The sequence below is a fragment of the Impatiens glandulifera genome, chromosome 6 (assembly GCF_907164915.1).
Source record: "Impatiens glandulifera chromosome 6, dImpGla2.1, whole genome shotgun sequence".
NCBI classification, from domain to species: Eukaryota; Viridiplantae; Streptophyta; class Magnoliopsida; order Ericales; family Balsaminaceae; genus Impatiens; species Impatiens glandulifera.
Genome location: NC_061867.1, coordinates 12,122,081 through 12,150,052, shown reverse-complemented (window position 1 = coordinate 12,150,052; position 27,972 = coordinate 12,122,081). Strand labels below are relative to the sequence as shown.

Below are 27,972 nucleotides of genomic sequence, written 5' to 3'. Positions count from 1 at the left end.
TATTTAAATGGATATATATGGTCATTGATTATAATAAGTCAATATTATTTGATCTAAGGATGTTTGGGATTTGACTTAAGGACGTTATTGTTATGAATATTAAATTGTGGATATCTTGCGGTATTTCTAATTTAATGAGGGGCCAAATTAGAAATTAGCGTAATGAGGCAGCCCCAAAAGGAAGAAGAAATTATAAAAGAGAGGTTTGTTGATAAAAAATAAGAATGAACTTATTTTTATCACTCACTCTCTCTCTCTCAATCACTAGTAGAAATAAGGCTAAAAGATTTATGCCCTTTTGAAAGACCATCTCATCTAATCATGTCTAAGGATCCATGTATATACATTCTGGTATATATATTCTGCTTTTGTCTTTCATATTTCATATCTCGGGAACAAGAATGAAGAACTATATATTATAGTTTATGATTTAAGTTTATTATGGAATTATTTTAATTAATTCCAACCATAGCCCAACTTGTTCTTGAATTAGAAAGACTTATTCTTATACATGAATTTATGGAGACTTGTTCTTGTCATGAATTTAGGGGAAAATAAATCATCGGTTTCATAATTTTGAAGTTTTTTTTATAGAGAAACCCTAATTGGTAAGCCCTAAATTGAAGTTTTGCATGCATAATTTGAAAAGGTAAAAACCGAGTTGAAATGTGCATGACGAAACAATCCATAACCAACCATCAATGCGTGCATGACAAAATTATCAACGACAAGTCATCAATGTGTGCATGACAAGGCAACAACAAAGAGTGAAGGAATTTTACACGAGTCTCCCGTGTGGCTCATCGGGTTTGTTCACTTTTCATTTTTCGAGAAATTCGAAATAAACTATAAATTAGTATTTCTAAAATGGAGCGCCTATGTCTCAAGCTCGGACATGCGTCTTCCGAACCCGAGTGTTTTCTACAAACTTTGTCCTAGAGGGGTATTTTGTAAACACTCAATTTTTACATCCCAATTTTATAGTTTATTCTTTAAATAATTTCGAGTCTTTGAAAATGTGTGACTTCGTAGGATCTTGAGGTGAATTATTTCAGAATTAATTAGATTTAGAATTTCTTAATGACTAGATTTAATTGATTTCGAATTTTTGCTATCAATAAAGTTAAGGTGATAAATTGAACTTAGATAGAAATACAAAGGTTTTAATTTGTTATTCTTAAAATATCCTAGTTTTTTTTTTGGAGTAATTTAAACATTTAGGATAATAAATAAAATTAAATTAAAAATTGTTATGGACTTGAATTTGAATGGGTCTTGAGTTATCCCTTCTTCATTTGATCCATTGGACCCATTTTGAATGGGCCTTTGTTTCATCTTTGAGTAATATTCATTGGGACTCCATGTGAATGGGCCTAGGGTTTCCTCTTGAGACATGGATTCTTTGAGATCCCCTTTTACACGATGGTCTTTACATCTTCCCTTAACCTAAAAAGTAGGCCACACAAATTTTTAATACAATAAAATCTATAATCAATTAAGGGAAAGATTCATTTAAATTTAAATCAATTAAGAGTAATTAAAAACATTTATCTTTTAATTAATTAATTATCTAAAAACTAACTAACTAATTAACCAATAATCAAATAACAACCTAAATAATGTCTAACTAACTAAACTATAGGATAAAACTAATTAACTAACTAAACCATGGCTACTTAAATTAATTAATTAATTGGGGGTAATTTTGAATATGTATACATATATAAGAAGCAAAAATTTTATTTTTTTAAACTTCAATTTTATTTAAAATTTCATTAATATATAATTATAATTGAAAATGATAACAAATTTTTTATTATCCTAAATGTTTAAATTACTTAAAAAAACCTAAGATATTTTAAGAATAACAAATTAAAACCTTTGTATTTCTACATAATATATTTAATTGGTACCAAAAAAATACGGGAAGTTCATTTGGACCCAACATGATTCAAATAGTTGTCCAAAATTATTATAAACATGTTGGGAAGATTTTTGAGCGGATGTTCTTAAGGATTAGTCCAAGAATAGCAAACCTGATTTTTGGTTTTTAAAATTCAAATTTGAGTTTTTCTATTTATAATGATTGATTGATTCTAACCTAAATGGAAAGCTTGGAAATAATCCTAGAATTGATTTTCAATCCTAAAATTCAACAATCGGATAGTAAACTTATAAAAACAGAAATATTAAAATTTCAATTTCAAACTAGAAGTATGAATTAAATTATGATTGGAAGTATATAAATGATTGGAGAACACTCCTTAGACCTTAGGGGAACTTTTGGGATACATGTATCCAAGCTTTAGAGCCTTCCATAAAAATTTCGAAAAATCTGAAGCTTTGAGCTTCAATGGCCGATTTTGATTTATTCCGATTTTAGGCTTGAAATCTTATCTCTTGGCTTTGAAATTGTTGAGGGAAGCTATTTATAGCCTCCCGGAGTCAGTTGAGGGCTTCAAGTGGATCGAATCATCCAAAAGTCATTAATGACATTTTGGTTGTTCTTCATCTAACTTGTTGATATATGTCTTGATTGTGATCATATATGTAGGATAATGATCACCATGATAGGGTGATCATTTCACCTTTTGAACGGAGTCAATCCGTCTAGAAATGACAAAATTTCATCTTTGAAAAATCAAAGATGGTTGCGGATGATTATTCATTCGGCTTCGCGATGAAGGTGATGATAAGAGGATGAAACAATATCATTTAGGGTGTAAACGTGGACACGAATCGTTCCGTTCGCGTTTTGTTAGCCTTACATTGCGATTCGCGCGTTCCATTGGCATTTCAACTAACGACGTTAGTCGATCCTGTGCAGTGTGGGCGCTCACTAGCTCCTTCGGCTACAACGGGCTACGTGGGCGCGTGTGGGGCGTTGGATAAAAATTCAACGCCTATCTGATGGACGCGGTTTCAGCTGTAGCCTTTTTCCAGGGTTTCAGCTACACCTGATTGAGATTTTATTTTTATTTTAAACCCTTAAGGGTTTCTTTGAAAGTGGTTTTTCTTTCACTCTTTTGGCTTTAATTTTTATTTTTAAAATACACAAAATATTAAAAATAAATATGAAAAATATTTTGTCAATTTATTTTATTTATTTATTTTATAATTTTGGGTTAGATAAATTATTTTTGGGAATGAAATGGGTACCTCATTTCATCTATTTATTTTAATTCCCTTGATTTTTTCCAAAATTATTTTGAGATAAAATAAGTACAATATTTATCCCAAATAATTTTATTTTTTTGTTTTGGCCATTTTTCTTAATTAATTAAAATATAATTATCACAATAATTAATCTAATTAATTGTTTAATTAGGTTTTGGCCTTAAGGTTAATTATTTTGATCTATTTATATGAAAATAAATCAAATTAATTATTTTAATTTTATAAATTCAGTGTGTAGATTTTTAGTGCTTACACATACATGTTACTACTTGTTAGTAACTCTCGTGACAAGCTTATCAGCTTTCACATAAACCTATATATTGATAGTACCACAATAATTTATATATGATCACCCTACCTGCTATATGTTAGTAACTTCTATGACAAGCTTATCAGCTCTCAGGAAAATTTATATGTTGATAATACCACGATCATTTATATATGATCACTCTACATGTTACTTATTAGTAACTTCCGTGACAAGCTTATCATCTCTCACAAAAACCTTTATGTTGATAGTACCACGATCATTTATATATGATCGCCCTATATGTTACTTGTTAGTAACTTCCATGACAAGTTGACCAAACGTCCACGATAAACTTTTAACAACATTAACGAATAAACCCTATTGGTCAATAGGTACTCATGATCATTCACACATGATCACTCTAACATGTTACTTATTAGTAACTCACGTGACCAAGTTCATAAATTTTTACGTTCAAAATCTATCTATTGAGGTAGCGTTTGGTATGTGGTAAAAATTATATAGGGTATAAATTGTATAGAGGTATAAATCGTAACGAGATATAAATAATATAGGGTAGTATAAGTTGTATAAGTTATTGATGTTTGATACGAATTATAAGAAATGGTATAAGTTGTATATGATTTATAATTTTGTGTTTAATATATAGTATAAGAATGTAGCATATGTTGTATAAATATGAATTTAAAATTATTATTCTTATTATTTATATTTTTATATTATAAATAATATTGTTTATTATTATAAATTATTGTATTCTTATTATTTAATAATTAATGTAATTTTAATTAAAATAAAAAAAATTAATTATAATGTAAACCATAAATTATGTTTATTTAATTTAAATATTATTAATAACTGTAATAAAATAAACTAAAATAAAAATATTATTTATAATATAAGTAAATATATAAAATAATAATTAATAAAATTATCTTTATAAAAATAAATAAATATTTTTTAATTAAGATATTGAATTATTTAAAAAATATCAATATTAAAAATGATTATATATAATAATAATAATATTATTAAAACTAAATAAAAATATATTTAATATATTATATAATAATATAGTATTAATAAAGAGTATAATCAGAAATTAAAAATTAGATTATATAAGAATAGTGTTGTACCTAGAGGTACTAGTTACTATTTTATACCAAATATGATGTACAAATTATATAGGGGTATAAATTTATACCAATAGTAAAAATGTAAAAAACATCGTATTAAAACACTATTGGTATAGTTTATACTATACATAAACTATATATACCAATAGTGTAGTACCCCTTTCTACCACCAACCAAACGTACCCTGATAGTACAACGATCACTTACGTGTATCGCCAAAATATTACTTGTTAGTAACTCACGTGACAAATTTCTTTTCAATAAAAACATATTTGTTGATAGTACAATGATCATTTAAGCATGATCGCTCTAAGCGTTACTTGTTAGTAACCCCGTGAGGAAAATTCATCAACTCTCACGAAAACATATCTATTAATATTTCAACGATCATTAGCACATGATCGTTTGAAAATGTTACTTGTTAGTAACTTAAATGAATTTTTTATCAAACTATCATGTCCTTTTATATCTCATCAAGTGACAATAACCCTGATCATTTATATATGATCATCCCAACAAACATTAACCAAATACTATCGGCCGATAGTTAAAAAATGCATTTGACATTAACAATCTATTCATATTCACATCTAATAAAGGTATATTTTTCAACAAATATTCATGGTCATTTCTTTACCATCGTCCCATAAGCTTTGCGGATACTTTGTTAAGATCTGTGAACATAATCCAAAGATCAAGATCAATCAATGCTTGGAAAATCTCAACGAATTCTACACACAGCTACATGAGGGTTACTCCAACATTTGCCTCCTCCATGTTCTATTTTTCCATTACCCTCACACAAACGATATAAATTGGACAAAAAAAACTTAGTGTTAGATGTCAGACTCGAACCCACATTTTCAAAAAAACAGTTTGTTGTAATCAAACTCAGTTCAAGAGGGACACTTTATAAACACTAAAATTTTACTTACCCAATTTATAAATTATTTTGAATAAATAAAATAAAATTAATAAAAAAAAATTATGATCAAAACATCATTAATTAATTAATTGGATTAATTATTATGATAATTAAATCCTAATTAATTAAGATAATAGCCAAGAAAAATAAATAAAATAATTTGGGATAAATTTTGTATTCATTTTATCTCAAATTAAAATAAATAATTTAGGATAAATGTTGTATCCATTTTATCCAAATAAATTATTTATTAAACCCCAAAAATATACAAAATAAAATAAATAGGCAAAATAAATGTCATATTTATTAAAAATATTTTGTAGGTTTAAAATTGAGAAAAAGGGATTAAAATAATTCAGTTTCAAACAAGCTCCAAGGCTAGAAAAGGATTTAAATTTGCTGTGGCAGGAATCCGAAGAGATTGAATTTGTTGTGCCTCACAACAATTGGATGGTTGAATTATCATCCAACGCTCAGTAGCCAACTGTGTAGCCCGCTGCAACAGAAGAAATGCGCTTTCGCACAGCATTGGATCAGCAAACGGACACCTCCAATGACGTCAATCCAAACGCGCGCGGATTGCTCACCGCCACAGAATCCGGATGGAGCGTCTTGTGTTCGATTATTAGCCTAAAACGACATTGTTTCGCCTGATTTGTCCTTTTCCTCGCGACGACAAAACAAATAAGAACAAGCTTCCACATTTAATTTTTCAAAAATGAAACTTTGTCGTTTCTTTATCGTTTAACTTCGTTCAAAAGGTGAAATGATCACCCTACTCCGGTGATCATTTCCATTACACTTTGAGGCAACATGATTGCCTATACAGGCAATTGGTCGGAGATCAAACAAAAGACCATCAATGGTCTTTTGACTAAATCGAACCCACTTGGTCATTGAACCGACCTTGGGAGGCTATAAATAGCATCCTCTATGCAAACTAAAGGCAAGAGATACACTCTCACCCTATGAATCAAGTCCGAACAAGAATCTATCATTGAAGATCTTCAAGGTTTTCTGAAATTTTGAAAAATTCGTGTAAGGCTTTGATCCAGGCATTCGGGAAGCTTCTAAAATAGTTAAGGAGTGTTCTCGAACTCATAGTAAGCTTCCAATCATATTGTAATTCGATTTACATGTTTAAATTGAAATTTTTACATTTTAGTTTGACTAGTTTTATCTATTGTATGATTGTCTAATTTCTTGATTGGAAAATGATCCTCTTGGATCATTTGTAAGTTTTCTAGCGAATTAAAACTAAATCAATCAACCTAAATCAGAAATACCCAATTTTGATTTTGAAAATTTTCAAAATTGAGTTTTTGTTCTTAAACTATTATTCAAAAACAACAACTTAGAAAACTTCCTAATATGTTTCTAAGGATGTTGAGAAAATATTCAAATCAATTTCAAGTCATCCCGATCATGTTTGATCAAAAACTAAATTTTCAATTCTTGAATTGATTAAAACGAACAAGCAGTGTTCATGTTTTGATTTCATTCAACCATATGAAGCATAAAGAAGCTATTTGCAAGCTCTTACGATTCATTTAAAGCTTAAAATCAAAAACCTGTTTTTTACCTCAAAACTGTTTGAGTTAAATGAAACATCATCCCGATCGGATGATACATCAGAATGATGTTATAAATGATCCTTGGACCAGGCAAAGCTCCCCATTCTCTTGGATCAACGGATCAAGGCCCAATCAAAAACATCAAACATGTAGTTTGATGTTCTTGACGACCGGTGAAGGTTAGGTTAGACCAAGCCTAATCTAGGACCGAGAGCACCTCGTACCCAGGATCGAGGAAAGTTAACCCAAGGTTAACCCGAGGCCGAGAGTTCTTCGCACCCATGACTGAGAAAATCTAGCCTATGGCTAACTTAGGACCGAAGAATTCCTTGATCCTCGACCGAGGAGTTTTTGCACCCGACCGATGATTTTCGCACTCGACCGAGAACTCACGCACCTTGACCGATGACTCCCACATCATGGACAAAGAAAACTACACCTCAACTGAGGAATTCCGAACTAGGACCGAGGGTTTTAGCCCGGGATCGAAGGAAATCGCACCTAGGACCAAGAGGGTCGATTCTAGGGCATGTTTGATTTCAATTTTATAATTTAAAAATTATTTTTATAATTTTTGAACTCAAGACCATTTTCTAAACATTTTAAAAAAAGAAAATTATTTCAAAATATATTTTAGAATATTTTCATAAAAAATATTTTAATAAAGGCCTCTCATTGATATTTTTAGATAATTTTTTAATACTTTAAAACTGATATTTTTTAATCCTAATACCTTAAAACTGATATTTTTTAGGTACTTTCCTCATTAAGCGTCGACATCAACGTCAAGTACCAATATTTAATATTGTTTTTACAATTTTAAATAAAAAAAAATATGTGAATGTTTAGGACTTGAAAAATAATTAGTTAAATAAAACCAAATTTTAAAAGTTAAGGTTTTATAGAGTAGAGACCGTTTTTAACGAGTACGGAGAATATAGCGCAAAAGGTCTTTCACGAGTATCACCAAACACCGAATTTAAAAGAGACTCTAGTCAAAAATACATATATAGACGTATAATTTTATTGATTTTAAAAATCAAATTATGACTCTTATCAAATAAATAATCTTTTTAATTAATTATTTTTAATTAATTTAAATATATATTTTTTAAATCAAATTTCAGTTTGATTATTTTAAATTGAAGGATTATTTGAAATTTGATCAAAATTAATTATTATTATTATAATTAATTTTAAAATGTTAGAACATACTTTTATAATATTTTTCAAAAAATAATATTTTATTAAAAAATATTCCTAAGATGCAAATTGAGATTAAAATTTTTCGAACCTTAAATCTTTTTTCTTGAATAAAGATTTTTGGAGTTACATGGTGGTATAAGTTATACTATTTTATTAATTAATTATGAAATTTAAATTAGAGTGGTTGAAAAGTTTTTCTTTTGTAACTTTATTTTATATTTTTTATTAATAAATAAATTTATAGATATAAATCAATAATTCTATTTTTATTAATTATTATATAATTTATATAATTATATATGATATATATATATATAATTTATTTAAGGATTAATTTATTGATATATTTAAATATAAAGAAATAAGTTTTATATAAGTATTTGTCTCTCTTTAATATTAATAATTTTAATAAATCTTACTTTTTTCTATATTTATTAAATGTACTGTTATTTTAAAATGTGATTGAAAAAATATCTAAGCAAAATATAAACAGAAACTTTTAGTTTGAAAAAGGTTTTGATTTAATGTAGTTTAATAGGGAATTTTAAAATCCTTCTAAATATAAAAGATTTAATAAATCAAAATTTTCTAATATTTGCATAATGATTTCAAAAATCAAATATTTATTAACTCTCCCTTTTAGAACATCTTTTTTTCTTTTTTCTTTTTTTTATTTAGATAGTTATCATTTTCAAAAAGCTTGAATATAATTAATAAGTTATTAAATTATTGTTCTTTTATTAATGTTTAATTACAATGGTATAGCATTATATTACTATAATATTAAAAAGCAAATGTACCAAATTATTTTTATTTTTTTACTTTTTTATGAAATGAATTTATTAAAAAATATATTTTTTACTTCTCTAAACCTTATAAATAGATCTCATTTGGTGCACTACTATCATCACTAACAATTCACATAAATCAATTTTTTTTTTCAAATTAACATAAATCTATTTAATTAATCTCAATAGTGAACAATGAGGATCATATGTGTTTTGCTCCCAATGTTATTTTTTTCTTCATTATTAGTTATTCAAAAGTCAGGTAAAACAATTTTTTTGATAATTTATTGATTTATTTGTTTATATTTTCTTACTCAACATTTTTATTTTGTTTTGTATATGGTTAGAGGCGGACATTTCAAGCTGGTGCATAGCAGATCAGCAAATACCAGATGATGTGCTACAAAGGGAGCTTGATTGGGCTTGTTCACATGGTGCAGATTGTAGCAAGATCCAGCCCACTCAAGAATGTTTCAAGCCCAATACTGTTAGGGCACATGCTTCATATGCCTTCAATAGCTATTACCAAAAGCAAAAGCATAAAGATCACAATAGCTGCCTTTTCAGATATGCTGCCGTTATTACTGAAGTTAATCCAAGTATGTAATTATTTGATCAATTAATTATGCATATTATGTTCTTGATTTCACAATTTGAGTTGTATTTGTTTGTAAAATGCAGGTCATGGTTCATGCAAATTTGAAGTTCTTCCTTAAAAACTCAAAGTTGGTGCAATTCACAATTTGAAGAAGGAGATTAGTTTGTATTAATCTATCCTTACATTATGTTACTATCCTCACATTATGTTTTAGTATATGTGAAATAATAAAATAAATCAATAATAAAATTGTAGTGAATTATTCGAGAGTGGAAGTTTTTATATATGTTTAGTGAATTGTTCATACAAATATTAACACATGTTATAACAAAAGATGCAATAAATTAATCTAATACAAAAAGGAAAAAATATAAAGAAAACAAAGTTTAAGAATCTCATTAAATCTTAATTTTTAAAGGAACTAAAATTTGAATTGAAGCTTAAGTTATTATTTGTCTTTAAGAACCACACGATTAAACTTAAGCTCTAATTGGTATATTAGGGAATATGATTCTCTATTAAGGGAATCTCTATTCCGCTTGCATGGAGGGAGCAAAACAGTTTTTTTTCAGAACTAAACAAAAAATTTATTATTTGTTAAATGTGCTTCTTATTATCTTTAAATGTGCTTCTTATTATCTTTTTAAGATTATTATCTTTTTAAGAAATTAAAAGATGATAATCAAGATTTTTTAATGCCACTTCGTGTGTCTTATTTTTTGGGTTGTTCCATAATTTTGAATTTGTCTAAAAATTAAGGACTATATAACATAAAGTTTGGTAAACTCATTGACTTATCACAAAAACCTATGGTGGGTTTTCCCTAGCCCATAGAATCGTTAAAGTTATTAAATATTAACTACTCATATGAAAAATAATTTTGATAAAAGTTTGATTTAGTAATTAAATAAATCTTCTTCTTAATTGAACTCGGATCTTGATTATTGATAGCTTTCTCTATTACTTGATCAAAGAATAACACACTAATTGGATATGATTAACAATTGCAATATTAAAATCTCAACTCTAATCTATAATTTCATACTCTTTCCCCCTAATTATTAGTTAACTCTAATTGAATTCCCATCCATGCATGACCAAATACCAATTGAGGTGGGGGCATGGTCATTAAATTCAACCAATATATGATATCATAGGCAGTGGGACCCAGAAATGTTTTCTCGGGGACAAATATATATATATAGTAACGTAGCATTTTTTTGGCGTTTAAATAAATGCATTTTTTAATTAAAATTTTACTCGGTAATTACATAAAAATACTAACAAGCACAATTACAAAATACTAATAAGCATAATTACTAAATTATTCTTGTCCATGAGTCAGTACAAAAGAAGACAAATTTATTCTACGAGATTTCATTTGTTGAAAATATTGCAATATTGACTCATTTCAATTGTTGAGAAAATATCTTTCTCAACATATACAACTAAACTATCATTCATCCATTCATCTTCCATTTGATTACGCAAATCAAATCAGTCTTCACGGTCTTCATTGCAGAAAAAACTCTTTTAACAGATGCAGTTGCAACTAGTAAAACTAAAGCCAACTCCATCAATCGATAAACCAATGGAATGACTATATATTTTTTCTGTTATAACCAATTTCTGAGCAAAAATTCTCAAGTCTTCAATTGAAGAAAATTGAGGATCATCCCGCAAATTAAATAAGTAAGCCCGAAGTTGTTGTTTCAAAAATAAAATAATCACTGCCTGTGAAATCTTCGGAATAATGTTTGGCAAGACGAATGAATTTACGAATATCAAATTTGGAGAATGAATTTCTGGGATGAAGACATTATATGCAATCAAGTAATTCTATATTAACTTCTGAAAAATGATTATTAATTTCTTGCATAATCAAGTCAGCAACCTAGCATTAAATAATAAATAATAACTATTAATAGATAATAGATAATATATAATAACTATTAATAGATAAGAAATAATATTTATTATACCTGACAAAAAATTTACACACGATAATGATGAAGATTAGTGATGAGTTTTTCTTTTCCTTTTCTCCTACCATTGCTATCAATTATCATATGCTCATTCATATCAAGTATTGAGATCGGGTGTAATTTACAAAAACTGTTAACTTGGTCCAAAATATCATGCCATCCATCTTCTCTAAATTTTTGTAATTGATTTTTCGAACTCGCAATCAATGACATGGCTTGAACTATATTTTGATCTCCTCTTTGTAAGCAAAGTGATAACTCACTTGTAATTCCTAATAAATTTTTCATCAAATGCAACACAAAAACAAATTCATAAAAACTAACTATATAAAAAATATGAAAATCTAATTTAATAGGTTTCAACCTAATTTTATGAGAATATAAAAAAAATAAAAAATATTAATAATAATAAAAATACAAAAATGTGATAAACATATATTATGAATAAACACTCGAGATTACGATTATAGAATATTAATACATATAAAAATAATATATCAAATTTTTTATTTAAATACCGAACAAAACAAATGTAACTATTTTAACTTGTTTATTAATATTAATTTATATTTTCTTATAAATTTTTGAAATAGTTTAAAATTAAAAAATATAAAAAAACTATTATTATTTTAATTTTTATATTTTACCTATAAGTAATTTGTATTATTATATTGAAATAAATAAAAAATAATGTATAATTATTATATAAATATAATTTTAAAATAAATAATATTATTTACATTATTTTATATATTTTATTTAAATATTAATTAAATTTTATATATTATTATAAATATTGTTAATATAAAATAAAATATTAATAATAATTATGAATTAATTTATAGATAAATTATATTTTAAAATATAATAAATAAATAAAAGGTAAAGATGTCAGGGATCAATCACCTAACATCAATGTCAGGATCACCATTTAGCTACAAAGCCCACTGTACAACGAGTTACTTGTTAAATATATATATATATATATATAAACAAATTATTTTAAGGTTTGGGAGGTCCGACTCCAAGTCCCACTTTGTAGGATCATAGGGATGGCAATTTTTACAGAAACTTTTCTTTATCTCTTTTTTTCTTGGGGACTACAAACATCAAACCAAGCAAATCCTAAATCTTAAAAGCCTTCTTGCAATAGGACTATCTCGCCGCGTTGCAAATATTTCATGCAAATCACATTTATGATGTATTGGGGAAATAAAATGTATTGGGTATTGTGCCAATTTGAATGCATGCATGACAGGCAATAATAAAGGTGATTATTAATCACATACCTCATCATTCTCAAATTTTGAATTTCCCAAACATGTCCTTAAGAAATGAAACTCTGAGGCTAATTACATGACTGCAACTGTCAAGAAAACATTTTTCTAATGACTCCTATAAATTGAGTTTGGTGAAGATAGTAAGAGCCTGGTTCAATATAGTTCAATACTCTGAATCTAATATGAACTTAAAAAGGCGTTACGAAAGGAATAATGAACCAAGAAGATATGGAGTTAAGAAAGAAATTAGCAGCATCAGATAGGGTTCTCTAACCCTAAAAAAAATACTATTCAAAATTTAAAATGTTATGGCACGAACTTAGTGAACTTAAACCTTTAGCTTCTAGTAAGAGGGACCAACCAAGCTCAAATTCTATTGAGGTTGGACAACACGTGATTCTTGATAATAAAGAAGACAAATTGCTTGAGTTTTTGATGGGTCTAAATGAAAGTTATGAATATATCAAAGACAGCATACTGACTACAGATCCATTACCTAGCATCCACAAAGCTTTCACAATCCTTTTAAATGTGGAAATCAAAAGGGAGGTAGACATGGAGCGCACTGAAAACTTCAATGTTATGTTCACAAGAGACAGTACTCATGGTTACAAAGAACAAAACATTGGAAAGACTACTGGTTCTAAAGGGAGATCTTCCTTTATTAAGCAAAAAAGTGGAACTGATAAATGTAAGAATCCCTACAAAAATGCAACATGTCAACAATGTAACATGCAATACTAATGGAAACACATCTTATAAATAAACTCCCTACTAGTGTTCTTGATTGGAAAACACCATACTTTATGCTCACTAATGAGAAACCTGAATATTAATACATGAGAATTTTTTATTGTTTATGTTACATATGCGAATGTTTTACCATCCAAAACTAAATTTGTGCCAAGAGACAAAAAATGTGTTTTTTTGGGTTATCCATATGATAAGAAAGGTTACATTGTTTATGAAATTGAATCAAAAAAGATCTCAACATCAAGGGACATTAGATTTTTGAGGATATTTTTCCTTTCCAACAAAAACAATTAACTAATGAATCTCCACAAAAAAATGTTTCACAATATTTTTTGAAAATGATGATGATTCATCAAATGAAATTATAACTACTTCTAATAATACAGAATTTGATACATCAAACGAAAATCGTATTCCTGTATCAGATAATCGAAGAAGTGCTAGAACAAGACAAACTCCTAATTGGTTTCATGACTATATTGTTAACCAATCATCAACCGGAAAATAAAATCAACAAACAAATTTCACTCCACTTACATTTCCTTTTACATCTTCTTCTCATGATTACGAATATAAATGTTTCTATCCAATATTTCTAACTCTTCAGAGCCACGTAATTTTGAAGAAGCTAACCAGAATTCTAATTGGATAAAAACTATGAAATTTGAACTTAATGCCTTAGAACTTAATCACACATGGGATATTACTAATTTGCCCAAAGAAAAGAAGTCAGTTGGTTGTAGGTGGATATACAAGGTTAAACATAATTTTGATGGTTCAATTGATAAATATAAAGTTCGACTAGTTGCAAAAGGCTATAGTCAAATTAATGGTGTTGATTACCATGACAGGTTTACACCGGTTGCAAAATATGTAACTATCAGAATTCTATTTGCTATAACCGTTGCCAAATAGTGGCATTTACATCAAATCGATATTGATAATGCTTTTTTAAATGGAAAACTTGATGATGAGATTTATATGTCATTACCTTTTGGTTAAATTAATGATAAACCTAATTAAGTTTGCAAGTTGAACAAAATTCTTCATGGTCTTAAACAGGCTTCATGACAATGAAATATTGAAATTAATCAAACCTTTTTAGAGATGGGTTTCTTGCAATCATCTCATGACCACTTGCTCTATATTTAAAGGGCATAATGTGATGTTACTATTGTAATTTTATATGTTGATAATATTTTGATTGCAGGTAGCAATTTGAATGAAATTTCTAATGTTAAAAGACAACTGAATTCTAAGTTCTCAATTAAAAATTTAGGTGATGCTAAATTATTTTTGGGACTTGAGATTCACAGGAACAAAAATGGATTGTATGTCAATCAATGAGAATATGTTTTGGACATTATTGATGATGTTGGACTAATGGGAGTAAAACCTGCAAAAAAAAAATCTCATGTCCAAAGGCATTAAACTTGAAATGCATGATGGTGATTACTCATTGGCTGAACCGGAAAAGTATAGACAACTTATTGATAGATTAATCTATCTAAATTTGACTCGTCCATATATTACTTTTGTGGTTCAACAGCTAAGTCAATTTATGCAAAAACCTTCCAGGACACATAGGAAGGCAGTCTTGCAAATTGTAAGGTATCTAAAGGGTTTCCTTCTCTTAGGACATACTACTCTGCTAATAATGATTTGATTCTTGAAAGTTTTTCAGATTCAGATTGGACTTCTTGTCCAGATTCAAGACGATTAGTCATAGGATGTTATATTAGATTGGGTAATGCCGCAGTTTCTTGGAAAACCAAGAAACAAACAATAGTCTCACGATCATCTGTAGAGGTCGAATATCGTAGTCTTGCGACTACGATATGTGAGATCCAATGGATATGTTATCTTCTAAATGACTTGGGAGTCAAAACAATATTTCCAGTCAGACTTTGGTGTGACAATCAAGCGGCGATCCACATCTCCGAAAATCCAGTTTTTCATGAAATAACGAAGCACATTGAAATCGATTGTCATGATGTACGAGATAAATTTAAAGCTGGAATTATTTCGTTGCAGCATATTCCGTCCAAGTCTCAGCTTGCTGATATTTTTACAAAAACATTAGACTGCCATCAATTTTTAGAATTAAGGAACAAATTTAATCTTCAAGATGTCCATCTTGAGGAGGGGATGTAAAACAACTTAATTCTATTTATTAAGTTAGGTTATATTTTAATACATTGTTGTTCATATACCAAAATGTAAACAAAATAATCGTTTAAGGATTGCTTTGTAATTATTACATTTTAATATTAAAAGGCAAGGGGAGCTGATAATTCTTAATGTTGTTTCTCATTTTTTTCTCTCTTTAAACCCTAATTCAATATTTTCTCATCTTGTTGATTCACCATTGTCAAGGATTCTTTCAAAAACGAACAAACAATGTTCCTATTTTGGTTTCATTCAACCATATGAAGCATAAGGAAGCTATTTGCAAGCTCTTACGATTCATTTAAAGCTTAAAATCAAAAACCCGTTTTTTACCTCAAAACTGTTTGAGTTAAATGGAACATCATCCCGATCGGATGATACATCAAAATGATGTTATAAATGATCCTTGGAACTAGACAAATCTCCCCATTCCCTTGGATCAACGGATCAAGGCCCAATCAAAAACATTAAACATGTAGTTTAATGTTCTTGACGACCGGTGAAGGTTAGGTTAGACCAAGCCTAATCTAGGATCGAGAGCACCTCGTACCCAGGATCGAGGAAAGTTAACCCAAGGCTAACCCGAGACCGAGAGTTCTTTGCACCCATGATTGAGAAAATCTAGCCTAGGGCTAACCTAGGACCGAAGAATTCCTTGATCCCCGACCGAGGAGTTTTTGCACCCGACCGATGATTTCCGCACTCGACCGAGAACTCATGCACCTTGATCGATGACTCCCACATCATGGCCAAAGAAAACTACACCTAAACCGAGGAATCCCGAACTAGGACCGAGGGTTTTAGCCCGGGATCGAGAGAAATCGCACCTAGGACCAAGAGGGTCGGTTTTAGGGCATGTTTGGTTTCAATTTTATAATTTCAAAATTATTTTTATAATTTTTGAACTCAAGACCATTTTCTAAAAATTTTAAAAAAAAATTATATCAAAATATTTTTTAGAATATTTTCATAAAAATTATTTTGATAAAGGCCTCTCATTGATATTTTTAGGTACTTTCTTAATACTTTAAAACTGATATTTTTTAGATCCTAATACCTTAAAATTTCAAGAATTTTCAATTTTTTTCTTGAATATAGATTTTTGAAGTTACATGATGGTATAAGTTATACTCAATGTATTATTTTATTAATTAATTATGAAACTTAAATTAGAGTGGTTGAAAAGTTTTTCTTTTGTAACTTTATTTTATATTTTTTTTAATAAATAAATTTATAGATATAAATCAATAATTCTATTTTTATTAATTATTATATAATTTATATAATTATATATGATATATATATATATATAATTTATTTAAAAATTAATTTATTGATATATTTAAATATAAATAAATAAGTTTTATATAAGTATTTGTCTCTCTTTAATATTAATAATTTTAATAAATCTTACTTTTTTCTATATTTATTAAATGTACTGTTATTTTAAAATGTAATTGAAAAAATATCTAAGCAAAATATAAACAGAAACTTTGGCAGTTAGTTTGAAAAAGGTTTTGATTTAATGTAGTTTAATAGTGAATTTCAAAATCCTTCTGAATATAAAAGATTTAATAAATCAAAATTTTCTAATATTTGCATAATGATTTCAAAAATCAAATATTTATTAACTCTCCCTTTTGGAACATCTTTTTTTCTTTTTTCTTTTTTTATTTAGATAGTTATCATTTTCAAAAAGCTTGAATATAATCAATAAGTTATTAAATTATTGTTCTTTTATTAATGTTTAATTACAATGGTATAGCATTAGATTAATATAATATTAAAAAGCAGATGTGCCAAATATTTTTTACTTTTTTATGAAATGAATTTATTAAAAAACTGTATTTTTCTTACTTCTCTAAGCCTTATAAATAGATCTCATTTGGTGGACTACTCTCATCACAAACAATTCACATAAATCAATTTTTATTGCAAATTAACATAAATCTATTTAATTTATCTCTCTAGTGAACAATGAGGATCATAAGTGTTTTGCTCCCAATGTTACTTTTTTCTTCATTATTAGTTATTCAAAAGTCAGGTAAAACATTTTTTTGATAAATTATTGATTTATTTATTTATATTTATTTACTTAACATTTTTATTTTATTTTGTGTATGGTTAGATGCGGACATTTCGAGGTGGTGCATAGCAGATCAGCAAATGCCAGATGATGTGCTACAAAGGGAGCTTAATTGGGCTTGTTCAAATGGTGCAGATTGTAGCAAGATCCAGCCCAATCAAGTATGTTTCAAGCCCAATACTGTTAGGGCCCATGCTTCATATGCCTTCAACAGCTATTACCAAAAGCAAAAGCATAAAGATCACAATAGCTGCCTTTTCAGATCTGCTGCCTTTATTACTGAAGTTAATCCAAGTATGTAATTATTTGATCAATTAATTATGCATATAATTATGTTCTTGATTTCACAATTTGGGTTATATTTGTTTGTAAATTGCAGGTCATGGTTCATGCAAATTTGAATTTCTTCCTTAAAAACTCAAAGTTGGTTCAATTCACAATTTGAAGATGGATATTAGTTTGTATTAATCTATCCTTACATTATGTTACTATCCTCACATTGTGTTTTAGTATATGTGAAATAATAAAATAAATCAATAATAAAATTGTAGTGAATTATTCGAGAGTGGAAGTTTTTATCTATGTTTAGTGAATTATTCATACGAATATTAACACATATTATAACAAAAGATGCAATAAATTAATCCAATACAATAAGGAAAAAATATAAAGAAAACAAGTTTAAGAATCTCATTAAATCTTAATTTGTAAAGGAGCTAAAATTTGTATTGAAGTTTAAGTTATTATTTGTCTTTAAGAACCACACAATTAAAGGGATATAATTTAAACTTAAGCTCTAATCGGTATATTAGGGAATATGATCGAAAATCTTTATTCCGTATACATGGGGGCAAAACAGTTTTTTTTTTATTCTTCAGAACTAAACAACAAATTGATTATTTGTTAAATGTTCTTTTTATTTTCTTTTGAAGAAATTAAAAGAAAATAATAAATTTAGAAGACAATAGAGAAATAATAATCAAGATTTTGTAATGTGACTTTGTGTGTCTTGTTTTTTGGGTTGTTCCATAATTTTGAATTTGACTAAAAATTGAGGACTATATAACATAAAGTTTGGTAAACTCATTGACTTATCACAAAAACCTATGGTGGGTTTTCCCTAGCCCATAGAATTGTTGAAGTTATTAAATATTAACTACTCATATGAATAATATTTTTGATAAAAGTTTGATTTAGTAATTCAATCAATCTTCTTCTTAATTGAACTTGGATCTTGATTATTGATTGCTTTCTCTATTACTTGATCAAAGAATAACACACTCAAGTGGATATAAGATATGATTTACAATTGCAATACTAAAATCTCAACTCTAATCTACAATTTCATACTCTTCTCCCCATAATTATTAGTTGATTCCAATTGAATTCCCATCCATGCATGACCAAATACCAATTGAGGTGGGGGCATGGTCATTAAATTCAACCAATATATGATATCATAGGGGGTGACAATTTTTTACAGAAATTTGTCTTTTATCTCTTTCTTTCTTGGGGACTACAAACATCAAACCAAGCAAACCCTAAATCATAAAAGCCCTCATCTTGCAATAGGTCTATCTCGCCGCGTTGCAAAAATTTCATGCAAGTCACATTTATGATGTATTGGGGAAATAAAATGTATTGGGTATTGTGCCAATTTGAATGCATGCATGACAGGCAATAATAAAGATGATTATTAATCACATAACTCATGATTCTCAAATTTTGAATTTCCCAAACATGTCCTTAAGAAATGAAACTCTGAGGCTAATTACAATACTGCAACTATCAAGAAAACTCCTATAAATTGGGTTTGGTGAAGATAGTAAGAGCCTGGTTCAATATAGTTCAATACTCTGAATATAATCTAATATGATCGGATTAGGATTTGGGAAAGAAGAAGATATGGGTTTCATCGGCAGTGTTGCAGTTCACCGTTGGAGCGATTTTAAGGCAATTGATAGGAGAATGATAATGACTGAATTGTTGTTGAGATGTGTAATTGTTGGGTTGTGTGTTCTTACTTCTCTGCTTATTGGAACCGATTCTCAAGTCAAAGAAATCTTCTCTTTTCAAAGGAAAGCCAGTTTCACAGACATGAAATCCCTAGGGTAATATTTTCCTCCCTTTTGTTTATTGTTTACCATTTACTTGAACTGGGTTTTGTTAATTTTGTTTTGAATGCAGACTTTTGGTGTTTGCTAATGGGTTTGAAGCAGTTTACTCATTGATTCAAGTACTGAGGTGTGTGATTTGTATGGTTAGAGGAAATATTGTCTTCAGTAAGCCTCTTGCATGGGCTATTTTCTCATGTGATCAGGTTATCACATACTTGACCATATCAGCCTTGGCTATCGCGACCCAATCTTCTATGTTTGCAAAGTTTGGACAGTCGGAGTTCCAGTGGATGAAGATTTGCGATATTTATGGAAAGTTCTGTAATCAAGTGGCCGATGGAATCGGCACCGCGTTTATTGCTAGTGTGTGTATGGTCTTCATCTCCGGGATGTCTGCATTTGGGGTTTTCCGTTTGTATGGGGGAAACAAATGCAAGTGTTAGCCATGATCAAGGTTATATTGGTAGGCTTCTTTACCATGGTTTTCAATAAGGGAAATCATTACAAGTTGTTAGCATAATGCTTATGATTATCAGAGTTTCAAATAAAATGAAGTTGTTATCATTTTCTCTTGGTTTATGTATGAATGATGTTATCAGAAGCTTACTATGAATTGATTGAAGTTGTTTTTTTATTAGTAATATGAATCTCCCATCAACATGAGAATTTTTAATTGAAACAATCTGAATAGTTAGTTAGCTAGCTACCAAAGAACAGAGCAACAAATTATGGGTCATTTGTAATAGGAATGGGCTTGAATCAAAGATAGAGATTATATTTACCTAATCCAATTGTTTGTTATGGATGATACAAGACAAATAGGAAGTCTCTTTTATTGAAGAGTATAAGTAATTATTGTAGAATCTTGTACTATGATTTTTACATCATCTGGCCAGCAATTTTGGACCCAGAATGAGATAAGCAGCTTTACCATGTATTATTATGATGTAACACACACATACACACACTGGATTTACATTATAGAATTGAAAAAATGAAAGATGGGTAAAAGAATGAAGAAAGTACAAGACCCATCAATATTTTAGGTTACTCACATAATAGCACATCCTTCTGTGTTTTCTTCATTAAAGTAGTTACATGGACTGACTTGATAATTCCTACGACCATAGTAACCATAGTTGTCACAAGTAGACACAGGTCTCCATGAGTAATTATCACCTTCATAACATGGCCCTCCTGAATTCCCTCCATAACATTCGTCACAACATGTTCTTCTTCCATAACCTTGATAACACGGCCCTCCTGGTCTCCCCTCGTAACAATCCAAACAACAGGGATATCCAAATGGTCCTTGTATGGGGTTTGGTATTGGTTCAGGTACTTGTGGTTTTGGTGCTGGCACCACAGGCACTGGAGCTGGAACTGGAACTGGTTTAGGGACAGGCACGGGAGCTGGAGCTGGTTTAGGGACAGTCACTGGTACTGGTGCTGGTGTTGGTTTAGGTACAGACACTGGAATTGGAGCTGGAGTAGGTGTTGGTTTAGGGACAGGTACCGGCACTACCACTGGAGCTGGTGTCGGTGCTGGTTTAGAGACAGGAACTGGCACTGGAACTGGTGCTGGCTTAGGGACGGACACAGGCACTGGAGTTGGTACTGGTGTTGGTTTAGGGACAGACACTGGCACTGGTGTTGGTGTTGGTGCTGGTGCAGGTGCAGGAGCAGGTTTGAGCTTAGGGGGATCTATGATCTCGATACTCTTAATGACCTTTCTACCCTTACAACATAATTTATCCCGGAGTCTCTCAGGATTGCAACAAACTACAGTGATGGTGACCGTGTTTTGTTTCTCATCAAATGCACGGTCACGAACTTCTGTTATTCCAAAAGATCCAATTTTCCACCATCAATCGACAAAATCAAAGAAAGGAAGAAAAAATACTATTACATCTAATTGATCATGAATAAATCTTGATTATGCATGCATGTTGTTACCATGAATAGGTTAAAACTCACGAGGGAATTTGCAGAGGATTTTCTTGATCTTCTTGTAACAACAGGGGCATTGAAGATCAACTTTCAGCACCATAGTTGTAACCTGTTTTAAATTTCAAACAATACCCAGAAAACCCATAAGAGTTTAAATTGGATCATGAATTGAACCCAAAGAAAGAAGGAAAAAACAGAGGATGATGAAATTAGAAAGATACCTTATCAGCCATATTAGCTATAGCTACTGTGATTGTGATTGGAGAAGAATTTAAATGGAATTGGAGAAGAAGAACAAGAGGAAGAGAATTGTGATTTTATTAAGTTCAATATTTAGGAAATACCAATTACCAAAGCCAATGGGATAATGACACGTGTGAAATAAGAAGAGTCATGAATGAAGGACCAATAATGTTGTCATGTTATGGTTAGTGGAGAATAGAGGGCCTTTTGATTGCGTTGAATCTAATCTCTCCTTTCATCAATGCATGTCACAATTGACCTTGAAAGCCACATTTTACCTTCCTTGGCGGCCAAACATGCATTATAATTATATTTCATTTAATCATCCTGTTATATTTTTTTCTAATTGTGGCTTCATTTCTAGCTCCTATTAGAAGCAATATTACATACCCACAAGTTAACAAACTTTATACCCATCATTAGAAAATAGAAAGTTTATGGATTGTGTAAACAACAATTTCCACTTCTTAGACATATTGAAAGTAATCATGACTTTATTAAAAAAATGATGCTAGGTTGGTGGATTAAGGGTTTATTATTTGTACTTTGTTATATTCAATTCTCATTATAAATGTCATACTTATAGTGAAAGAGTCGAACGCAGCCTAAAAATACGCTACGAAGCAGTCGAGGGTTGAGGGCGAGTGGACAGTTGGTGGCTACTCTCCTGCCTTGGAATAAGACAGGACAGAAAGAAGAGCACGCCATTATGAGGCTAAATCGATTCGCTGACTAATCAAAAATCTGTAGGGGGGTCAGACGTCGGTTAAGCCGGCAACTCCTCATAGTCGAAGTTCCCATCCCTGGAGGTTTACTAGAGATTCGGATACGCCTCTAGAGATTATTCCAGAGGTGTCAAAATTAATCATAATAATAATCAGGGACGGACTGAATCCGAGTTTAGGTGAGTTTGTAAAATTTTGGGTGGACTTACAAAAATAATGAGAAAATTATAAATAAAACGAGAGTGGTTAAAGGTAAGTTGTGTTTTTTTTAAAGAAAAAATACTAGACAAAAAAATAGTGTATTAAATTAAAAAAATTTAAGAAATTAAAGATAATGTCACATTCGTACTGAAAAAAATTGGGATTGGACTTCAGCCCAACCGAGCCTTTACATAGATCCGCCCCTGATAATAATATTAACATGATTCAATTAACTTTTCATTGTCGTATCAATAAAATGCATGTTTTAAAGTTATAACCAAATTGTTTTGATGCATAAACACATAAAGAATCATAAATTAAATTGGTGAAGATTGTGTCATTGTTGTACTAGTATTCTCCATAGATTAGTCTAGATACACAAAAACTAATTGAAAACCCTAGTTACAAAATTAATGAAACGATCTAACTAACTTTCCTTTTATGATTACAATAAAAGTATTAAATATCTTCTTCCATTTCTTTAAAGTTTAAAACTCATTTAAGGAATATTTTGTTGTGAATGTAGTTTATGTCTTTGTAATGCTATGCAAGTTACAATTAACTCTTTTTTTTATGCATAAACATAAAAGGATTCGGACAATATCCAAATTGAGTAAAAAGTAAGAGAGAAAAGAAAAGTCATTGTTTTTGCAAAAGCTAAGATGAGGACCACCCAACATACATATCCATCCATAACAAAAGTTGTATGGTTTAGCTCCCCATATGCATTACTCCTTGATATTGATACCTAGCTAATTGGGACATCAATCTTTTGACAAATGCATGATATCTCCTTTTATCTAAGAACTTTTAATGAAGGTTATTCGACAAGTTTCGAAAAACTACTTTTATCAGATTGAGTTGTATAATTTTAATAATGCACTTTAATATAATTTTCTTTAATTAGTGATTAAACATGTCACGAACTTTACTTGTATTGATCAAATTTTTACCAATGTTGTGGATTTGATTTTTGTTTTCACTAGCTATGGTTTTAATGAAATTTGTATTTATTTCAATAATAATGATATGATGACTAAGCATCTACACCTAAAACATATATACATACAACTACAAAGTGACATATTATTGCCACTTCTATCATTGAATTAAGAAGGGAATTAATATTTTGTTAGGAGGGGTATAGCCTACATCATAATAGTGGGAAATTGGAATAAGATAAATGATGAATTGAATAAATAGCTATTAGATATGATTATGTCATTACATTTGGATGATTATGGAGAAATTAATATCTTATGATGTGAATATTTTAGCAATTGACATAAAATGACATGTTAACTAACCTTTAATTAGGTTTGTTAGGGAATTTGCTTTTTTAAATCCATTCTGATTTTATTTTATTTTTAAAAAAGCTCATTAGTATAGTTCAATGACAAGAAGTTCAGATGATTATGAGAACTTTCTTAAGGGGTGGAGTTAAGCAATTGGCATAAAGTGACATATTAACAATCTTTTAGGTTTTGAAATTATGCATTTTAAATCTATAAATTTGTTTGTTTCCTGGATTCCATTCAAATTAGTTAGTTCTTTTAGAGTGGTCCTTTAAAATGAGAATAATATATTTAGATATATTTTGTGGTGAAGATTTTAAATTGTTGAAAGTTTGTTCTTTAGCTTTTTGATTAAGATAATTAAAAAAAAAAATGAATTTCTCTCATTTGGGGGAGTAAGCTATAAGACTCACCTCAAAATGTATATTAATGTTATATATATATATATATATATATATATATATATATATATATATTTAGGAAGCTTGTATGACACTTACTTTTTATGAAATTATTTTTATTCAAGACATTTAAAGTGAAAATTTAAAAAAAAAATACTTAAAAATCTTGAATTATAATATTTGTCATTTAGTATGAAAATTCGTTAAAGTTTTAAAGAGTGTCTCTCATTTTCAACCCTAAATTTATAATATTTTAAGATTTATAAGCCTCAAAATTATTTTAAAATATTCTTATAAGGACTCCTCCTGCAAGATTAATAATAATTAATTTATAATTCAGTCGTATTTAGTTGAATTTCAAATTAATTATTAAACGTTGAACAAAACTTTGAATAAAACTCAAATCGAGGTATTGTTAAATAAATAAAACATGTGTTAGAGAAAATACAAAATCTTTTGTTTTGATTTTGTGGGTTTAAAAAAAAAAAGTCAAAATCAAAAAAGACCTTTTTAAATCAATAGGAAAACAGTAGCACGTGAAAGACGGAAGGCTTTCCCTGCATTGCTAAAGACATGAAAGGCATCGTAATTTTTTTATTTTTAAATTCTTTCAAAAATCATAACTTTTAATCTATACCACCAAATTCAAAAGGGAAATTTGAGCGAATGACCCATTAAAATTAACAGGGTGAATAACCAATTGTCCGGGATAATTTAAAGAGCGTTGGTGACCCTCTTTTTTAATAACAATTGTACCCTTGCATAACGCAACCGGGTTTTTTTTTTCGTCTCGCGATTGCGTAACGCAACTGGGGCATTTCCGTCCAAAAAAATTTCATAATTAAAATTTTTTAAAATATAAAAAAATAAAAAATTGCGTCCGACGCAACTGGGACATTTTCGTCCAAAAACAGTAAAAGGGGTCACCAGCGCTTTTTTTTTATTCAACGTACTTTCCGCATTTCACCCAATTTTTAGGGTCATCTCCTCAAATTTCCCATTCAAAACCGTTTAAAGTTACTTGAAGAAAGAACGACAAGATCATTTCCCGAATAAATCATCGAATTTAATTGACCCAACATGACGAATTTACCCTTGGAAGTTCATGAACACAAAAGGGAAATTCAAAATTAGCCTTGGTATGTCCGGAGAAATCTAAATACAAAGTTCTAGGCTATGAAATGGGGAGTAGAAGATTTTGCTATTGCTATTGTTGACCTCCAAGAAGCTTCAAATTAGGGATTTCGGTTTCGGTTTTGGATTCATTCAAGTTGCAAGGTTAGTTCTAGGGTGTTTTTAGGGATATGTAAAATAGTTTTGAATTCCTTATAAGATCCAACTCAAGTGTTACATCTTCAATTTAACATAAACTAATTTGAAACAATTTCTTAATTGTGTATTGCATTGACTTTCTTTTTATACCATTGATGATCCAAATTCATTCTTTATATATTGTTGATCAATTTTCAAAGATAGATCGAAATCGAGTGAATTCAAAACTCCCAATTTTGAATTTAAGAAAATGTTTAATTTTGAGTTTATTGTTCTTGAAGCATTCTTAGTTTGAAATTGTTTGTTCATAATTGATTAATACATCATAAGAAACAATAATTAAGCAATTTTGATCTCCACCATTGTATAATTTATCATGTTTTTATCAAATGACCCTCCAATTGTTCTAATTGTGCAAATGAAGTATGAGCACTTGTATAACTCATTTATGGTCATTGCTTGAAGTCTCTTGCATTTGCAATTGGTTGTGGTCATTTTTAAAAATTAATTTTCAAAATATTTGGCGAAATTGACGAATTATTGTAATCTAATTATATTTTCAATTAGTCTGAATTCATCTCTTCTCTACAACTTTGTATCAAACGTAAAATTTTCAGATTCGAACTCTATGGTGTCTATCGAAGGGACAATAAATGGTGACTTTGATAAAAAGAAAATTAGATTTTGGTCTCTTGATAGATGTTCTTATAAACTCATATTAATACCAATTGCTCTGAAATTTTTATGACTTATGTGACTTGTATATCTACAACTTTGTGTTTGCACTTCTTTATCAATTCTTATCTCATATAGGTCATATAGAGGCAAAAAGGTAAGGTTCCTAAAATTGGATTTTTTTAATTCTTTTTGTCACATCTTTGGTATATTTTCAATAATGCATTGGATAATGATTCAAATCGGCTGAAGTTTTTACGCATAATGCACAACACATATACATATCACTTTGATATATATTTCTCCAATTGATTATAAATAGAAGTAGGACTTATGAACAGTTCAAAAAATTCTGGTAACTAAAAGAAATGTTTGGTATCATATTCTTGTAAATTCCATAACAATTCAAATACAGCTCTAAATGACTTTATTCTTAAACATTAATTATATTTATCTATTTAACTACAAATTGTATATTGTGCTCATTTTCTCAATTCGACTTCAAAACTGTCCAGAATCACATTTAAAGAAGACCTATAAAACTACCTAAAATTGAAGTCTAAATGACTTAAAATGTAAAAGATTTTTTTTAAAGTTATTTTTTCTAACATTCTATCATTGAAATTTCAGGTATTTGTTTTTTTGGATTTCTTTTGTTATAAGGTTTTCTATTAGTTATGAATTTCTGACACATTACGGGACAGAATGGTACTAAAACTAGACCTAAGGTAGGATTGGAATATTCTATATATTTAGATGAATGTTAGAACATGAATAAAAATAACATGTAAAATTTGTATTTTTAATAAAATTGTCAAATATTTGTAGTAGAGACCACCATTCGGGTGGACAAGTAGAACATAGCGTTGATGCTCTTTTCTATGTGTAACCAAACACCGAATCATAAAATATAATCTCAAAATTCATGTTCATACACATGGCATCTTTTTCCTATTTTTTAATGAAATAAATTAAGTGGTAACTCTTACAAGTAAAAGTTAGTTTAGATCGACAATCTTAGAAATAAGCTGGAATATAAGCATACTATTTTGATTCTTCGTTCCACTCGAATGCATTCGAGAGAAGTATAAGTTATGAGACATACAACGACTCGAGTCTATTCTCTAGGCGAGTCAACCTATTTT

General features: G+C 29.1%; 3 protein-coding genes across 3 annotated transcripts; 2 read left to right on the top strand and 1 right to left on the bottom strand.

Moving 5' to 3' along the window:
- Nucleotides 1-5,205: 5,205 nt before the first annotated feature.
- On the top strand, nucleotides 5,206-18,362 carry LOC124943169 (glucan endo-1,3-beta-glucosidase 4-like). The gene is made up of 6 exons (XM_047483719.1): nucleotides 5,206-5,335; nucleotides 9,425-9,676; nucleotides 9,759-9,770; nucleotides 13,167-13,173; nucleotides 18,007-18,242; nucleotides 18,328-18,362. Exons 1-6 carry the CDS (start codon nucleotides 5,206-5,208, stop codon nucleotides 18,360-18,362), a joined length of 672 nt encoding a protein of 223 aa, XP_047339675.1.
- A 1,473-nt stretch (nucleotides 18,363-19,835) lies between these two features.
- On the top strand, nucleotides 19,836-20,509 carry LOC124941140 (CASP-like protein 2B1). The gene is made up of 2 exons (XM_047481404.1): nucleotides 19,836-20,059; nucleotides 20,136-20,509. The coding sequence occupies exons 1-2, from the start codon at nucleotides 19,854-19,856 to the stop codon at nucleotides 20,506-20,508; spliced, it is 579 nt and encodes a 192-aa protein (XP_047337360.1). The 5' UTR covers nucleotides 19,836-19,853; the 3' UTR covers nucleotide 20,509.
- Nucleotides 20,510-20,863: 354 nt separating this feature from the next.
- On the bottom strand, nucleotides 20,864-22,339 carry LOC124941951 (skin secretory protein xP2-like). The gene is made up of 3 exons (XM_047482343.1): nucleotides 22,237-22,339; nucleotides 22,043-22,124; nucleotides 20,864-21,901 (listed from the first exon to the last, which is right to left on the bottom strand). The coding sequence occupies exons 1-3, from the start codon at nucleotides 22,246-22,248 to the stop codon at nucleotides 21,117-21,119; spliced, it is 879 nt and encodes a 292-aa protein (XP_047338299.1). The 5' UTR covers nucleotides 22,249-22,339; the 3' UTR covers nucleotides 20,864-21,116.
- Nucleotides 22,340-27,972: the final 5,633 nt, after the last annotated feature.

Excerpts from the sequence above, each read along its gene's own strand:
- LOC124943169 (XM_047483719.1), top strand. The coding sequence starts at position 5,206 with ATGGTCATTTCTTTACCATCGTCCCATAAGCTTTGCGGATACTTTGTT. Across the intron at positions 5,336-9,424 it reads CTACACACAGCTACATGAGG|AGGCGGACATTTCAAGCTGG; the intron begins GTTACTCCAACA and ends GTATATGGTTAG. Across the intron at positions 18,243-18,327 it reads TATTACTGAAGTTAATCCAA|GTCATGGTTCATGCAAATTT; the intron begins GTATGTAATTAT and ends TGTAAATTGCAG.
- LOC124941140 (XM_047481404.1), top strand. The coding sequence starts at position 19,854 with ATGGGTTTCATCGGCAGTGTTGCAGTTCACCGTTGGAGCGATTTTAAG. Across the intron at positions 20,060-20,135 it reads ACAGACATGAAATCCCTAGG|ACTTTTGGTGTTTGCTAATG; the intron begins GTAATATTTTCC and ends TTTTGAATGCAG.
- LOC124941951 (XM_047482343.1), bottom strand. Across the intron at positions 21,902-22,042 it reads AATCCTCTGCAAATTCCCTC|AAGTTCGTGACCGTGCATTT; the intron begins GTGAGTTTTAAC and ends TTGGAATAACAG.